The following is a 5000-nucleotide window of genomic DNA, read 5'->3' on the forward strand; positions in this document are numbered from 1 at the left end:
ATCTACTCATCTACTAATTACCCTGGCAATGCTCTCATGTTCATCTACACAAATACACACCCAGACACATTGGCATGTAATCAAATAGAAAGAGCCCCCTTGTAGAGTTGGGTTAATTACTCTGCAGAAAACCACTCTCTCTCAGAGAGAGAGAGAGAGAGGGGGAGAAAGAGAGAGAAGGAGAGAGAGAAGGAGAGAGAGGGAAAGAAAATAAAAGAGGTTGCCATGGTGTCTGGAAGGCTCAATGAGGGAGGGCAGCAGGCTGCCATGGCAACAGGAGAATGCTCAGTGTAATGTGCAGTCGCCATGAAGAGAGATCGAGAAGTCTTCCTTAGCGGGAGACGGAGAGGCAGTTTGGAGCTAATGCTACTGAGTACTTGCGTACGTGTGTGTGTGTACGTGTGTGTGTGCGTGATGAAGCTAGGGTTACCTCTCCAACACCAGTCTGAATAATCTTCAGGCTAGTCTCTGACTCCAGGAAGGTTTTTTCAGACACTGGGGAAACAAAAAAAACACGTATAAAATGCTTCAGATGAAATACAAAAATTGAGTTTCTGCTGGAGGCTTCGAGCTGTCGTCACCATGGTGACAGGAGAGCATTATGAAGTGGGGGGGGAGGGGGGGGGGGTCTGCCGCCCCTGACAGAGTGACCTACAGGGTCAACAGGGGGGCTGACACACACACACACACTTCAGGCTCTGACAAACACCTAGCCTCTGTGTGTGCCAGACTGTACAGGGGTGTGTACACGTGTGGGTGTGTGTGTACATACAAATGTGTGTGTGTGTGGCTATACAGTTGTGCGTTTGTGGGTAAAGGTGTGTGAGTGTGTATGAATGCAGGTGTGTGAATGTGTGTGTGTGTGTGTGTGAATGAATGCAGGTAAGTGTGTGTGTGTGTGTGCGCCTCACCAGCCTTCTCAGCGACGTCCGCTGCACTCAAGTTCTGAGCGTTCTGACGAATCCGAAAGGTCAGGGCCGGACCTACAACACTGGAATACAGAGACAGATTACACACATACACACACACCCACACACACCTGTTTACACACACACTGAATGATAGCAGCAGTGGTACCTGATGTTGATGAAGCTGCTGGTGGTCAGGTGGATTCTCTCAGCCAGAAGCTCCAGAAGTTTGACCCCGTCATACAGACTCAGAGGACTGCAACAACATCAACCACATCATCATCAACAACAACATCATCAACAACATCAACAACAACATCATCAACAACAAGAGAGAGAGAGTTAAGAGAGAGAGAGAGAGAGAGGGGAAGAGAGAGAGAGAGAAAAAGAGAGGAAGAGAGAGAGAGGGGTTCTGACCTCTGGTTGGTCACAATGTAACCGTACTCCTCTCCGGCCCCCCCTGGTGGCAGGACGGTGGCAGCGTCTCCTGCGGGCCTGTCCTTCCCTGTCCCCAGGGGGTCCTGGGGGGGCAGGGGGGCCGGGGGCAGGCTGGCGGGGACTGCTGGCTGCGGGGCAGGGGAGGCGGGGGCAGGAGCTGGGGGGGCTGGGGGGCTCTCTGGCTTGCTGGGCGCTTTGTCACTGGTCTTCAACACCTTGGTCTGACGACATGATGACGTATGGTTAAAGAGTTGACCAGTAAGATGTGTGAAACAGCATGTCAACATCCAGTGTGTGTGTGTGTGTGTGTGTCTGTGTGTGCGCGAGTGTGTACCTCCTTCAGTGTGACCAGGTCTTTCTCCAGAGGACCGGATCCTGAAAAGAAAGAAGCAATCTTGTCATGGATTTCAGCTCAGTTTCAAGCCAACACTGACCCCTGACCCATGACCCCTGACCCTGCCTACCTGTCTTGTCCAGCTCCTCTGCCTGCAGGAGTTGCAGAACCAGGGCCAGTTTGTACAGCTGCTGGGGACTCAGGTCTCTGGGGTCCACTCCATACCTCTCCAGCACCACCCATATCCTCTGGAGCAGGCCATCTGCACACACACACACACACACACACACACACACAGGGGGGGAGCACATGATCAGTGAGCGTACAGCTCTCTTATCTCTACAGGACAGAGTCTCACTGGGGGGTCTACTCACCATCCAGCCCAGACAGGGAGCTGTAATCCTGGGAAACCTTCTTCCTGTGCTGCTTGGCAGAGGCAGCCTGGGCCTGGGCCTGGGCTTGAGCCTGGGCTTGAGCCTGTACCTGGGCCTGGGCTAAATAGTCCTCCAGATAGGCTCCTGGTAGATCCACCTCCAGGTCCTGGTAGTAGGGCCCAGCCGCCCCCTGCTGGTGGTAGGATGACTGGCCAGGGTCAGGGGAAGAGGCCAGGTAGAGAGAGATGACGTCCTGAAGGGCCTGGCGGTCCCTCTCCCTCTGATTGGCCTGGGACCTGGACGGTGGGCGGGGATAAGCCCCTCCTTCAATGGGATGAAGGGATCTCTCAAGGTCATCCTGGTATCTGTGCTGTAATATAGACAACAGTCCGTGTCAATCCTCCAAAGAGCCAACATAATTCACCAACTATTCGACGAATGAGTGTACCCATCGAGCGGTGGGCGTCTGGGTCCCAGGGGAGAGGGGAGGTGTTTACCTGGTGGTAGGCATAGGGGTCCATGGGGGAGGTCTGCATTCGCAGGGCAGACTGGGGGGGATCTACGATCATATAGTCCATGTAGTCGTCTGGGGGGGAGGGCCCCAACTTGGAGCTGGGACGAGGGCTTCCTTTGGAGGGGCTCGGTCTGGACCTGGACATGAGACAGAGGGACAGTCACGGTCACGGTCGCAGGGAGACTGAGGACACGCAGACAGGGTATCCACATGGATCCATTCAGCGGGTGCGTTCATCCGAAGCAACATGTGGGGAAATAACCCGAGTGACATCAAAACACTCAAGGATCAGAAGGGCGTTGTGATTTGGTGCACAGTGTTTCTGAGCCAGGAACGGTTTGAATCCTCTTTATCAGGCAGAGTGCAGGAGGCAACACCTCAGCTACCATGCACTGTGCAGCGACAATAATATCATAACTCCAGTGCAACCAAAGCAGTATTCCAGGCCAGTTTTTCAGTACACCACAGCACAGCGCAACAAAACACGTCTTCTGACGAACATCAAACAGTTGCGTGGGTGTCTTACACATCAGCTCGTTTTTCATTGAGGAGGATTTAAGGATAAGCTCTCAATTCTCACTCGGAAACAGGCCGTCGAGTGTGAAAAGGAAGTCCGTGGTGACTTACTGTGAGGAGGAGGAGGAAGAGGAGGAGGAAGAGGGGGCCTTGGGCGAGCGTGGGGTATGGGGGACTCGACTCAGCTCTTTGGCTACAATGTACTGGGTAATGTCATCCTGCCAGGAGAGACCTACACACACACACACATACACAAGCACACACATTAAACATTGTTTCCTTAAGCATAAGTTAGCATGTTACCGTCGTAGCACGTAGCCATGAGGCATCTTTGGGTCAATACATTAGCATGCTAGCTCACCTTGTAGCATGAGTTGCTTAAGAACCTCCTGCATCCTCTTCAGGACCGGAACAGACACCTGGTACTGAACCTGGTCCTGTTTAGAGCTGTGGCACTGCCCAAACAGCCCATCTGGAACAACACACACACACATACACAAGCACACATTCCCACATAGGCACCCACATGAACACACACACATAAACACAACACATAACAAAAAATAATCAAAGCTGTGATTTTAAATGCTACTGACATAGGTTATTTGTACTTTTCTGGTATCACAACTGTTAAGTGTTATGTGTGTGTGTTTAACTAGCCTTGTGGGAGACCAGAAATCCAACACAACTAAGAAAAAACATGTTACCCACAACTTAAAGTGAAATTTCAAGTCAGATTTAGGGCGTTTAGGATTAGACAAATTGGTGTCAGGGTTAGAATTGGTGGGTTGGAAAAAACAGTGTAATGGGACTGAATTGTGAGTCCCCGCGAAGATAGCTAGACACAAAATGTGTGTGTGTGTTGTTACTGTATGTTGTTCTTCCGCTGTGTGTCTAGACAGGAAGCTGGAAGGAAATGAACAACCGGCGGATCGACAACAGGTTGACCACCCTATGCTATAAATACAGCATTCTACATACAGTCTATAAAGAGACAGACTCTAAGCCTCCCACACACAAGCTCCCTGTTCACACCGCCTATTGATTCTATCCGCTTTCATATGATCGAACACAGTCAAGCATTGGTGCATTCCTAATCATCATTCCACCCAAACACATAGTCATCTTCCTGGGCCCTCTGCCCACTCTCTATGAGTTCGAGCTGTGTGAGAGAGCTGGAGAGGAGAAGTTATAAAAAGAAACATGTGTCATCAGTCTGTAGAGGGATAAAACCTACAGCAAACCCAGAGGCCTAGCCTCTCCTCTCTGCTCCTCTCCTCTCCTCTGTTCTCTTTTCCTCTCCTCTCCTCTCCGCTCCTCTCCTCTCCTCTCTGCTCCTCTCCTCTCTTCTCCTCTCCTCTCTGCTCCTCTCCTCTCTTCTCCTCTCCTCTCTGCTCCTCTCCTCTCCTCTCTTCTCTTCTCCTCTCCTCTCCTATCCTCTCTGCTCCTCTCCTCTCTTCTCTTCTCTTCTCTTCTCTTCTCCTCTCCTCTCCTATCCTCTCTGCTCCTCTCCTCTCCTCTCTGCTCCTCTCTTCTCCTCTCCTCTCCTCTCTTCTCCTCTCCTCTCCTCTCCTCTCCTCTGTTCTCTTCTCCTCTCCTCTCCTCTCCTATCCTCTCCTATCCTCTCCTATCCTCTCTTCTCCTCTCCTCTCCTCTCCTCTCCTCTCTTCTCTTCTCTTCTCCTCTCCTATCCTCTCCTCTCCTCTCTGCTCCTCTCCTCTCCTCTGTTCTCTTCTGTTCTCTTCTGTTCTCTTCTGTTCTCCTCTGTTCTCCTCTCCTATCCCCTCTCCTCTCCTCTCCTCTCCTCTCCTCTCCTCTCCTCTCCTATCCTATCCTATCCTATCCTATCCTCTCTCCTCTCCTCTCCTCTCCTCTCCTCTCCTCTCCTCTCCTCTCCTCTCCTCTCCTCTCCTCTC

At 51.6% G+C, this 5000-nt stretch overlaps 1 protein-coding gene across 1 annotated transcript in view; it reads right to left on the reverse strand.

The window, feature by feature from the left end:
- The window catches only part of ptprna (protein tyrosine phosphatase receptor type Na), a 17720-nt gene that overhangs the window by 6061 nt on the left and 6659 nt on the right, over positions 1-5000 (reverse strand). Inside the window, exons 3-12 of the mRNA XM_084689364.1 lie at positions 3446-3556; positions 3196-3316; positions 2552-2705; positions 2055-2424; positions 1811-1942; positions 1681-1721; positions 1326-1567; positions 1078-1164; positions 912-991; positions 431-495 (exon numbers count right to left, since the gene is read on the reverse strand). Coding sequence (XP_084545490.1) covers positions 431-495; positions 912-991; positions 1078-1164; positions 1326-1567; positions 1681-1721; positions 1811-1942; positions 2055-2424; positions 2552-2705; positions 3196-3316; positions 3446-3556 — 1403 coding nt within the window. The remainder of the gene's footprint in view (positions 1-430; positions 496-911; positions 992-1077; positions 1165-1325; positions 1568-1680; positions 1722-1810; positions 1943-2054; positions 2425-2551; positions 2706-3195; positions 3317-3445; positions 3557-5000) is intronic.

Source organism: Hypomesus nipponensis, chromosome 23 (assembly GCF_054491055.1).
Source record: "Hypomesus nipponensis isolate SF chromosome 23, ASM5449105v1, whole genome shotgun sequence".
Classification (NCBI taxonomy): Eukaryota; Metazoa; Chordata; class Actinopteri; order Osmeriformes; family Osmeridae; genus Hypomesus; species Hypomesus nipponensis.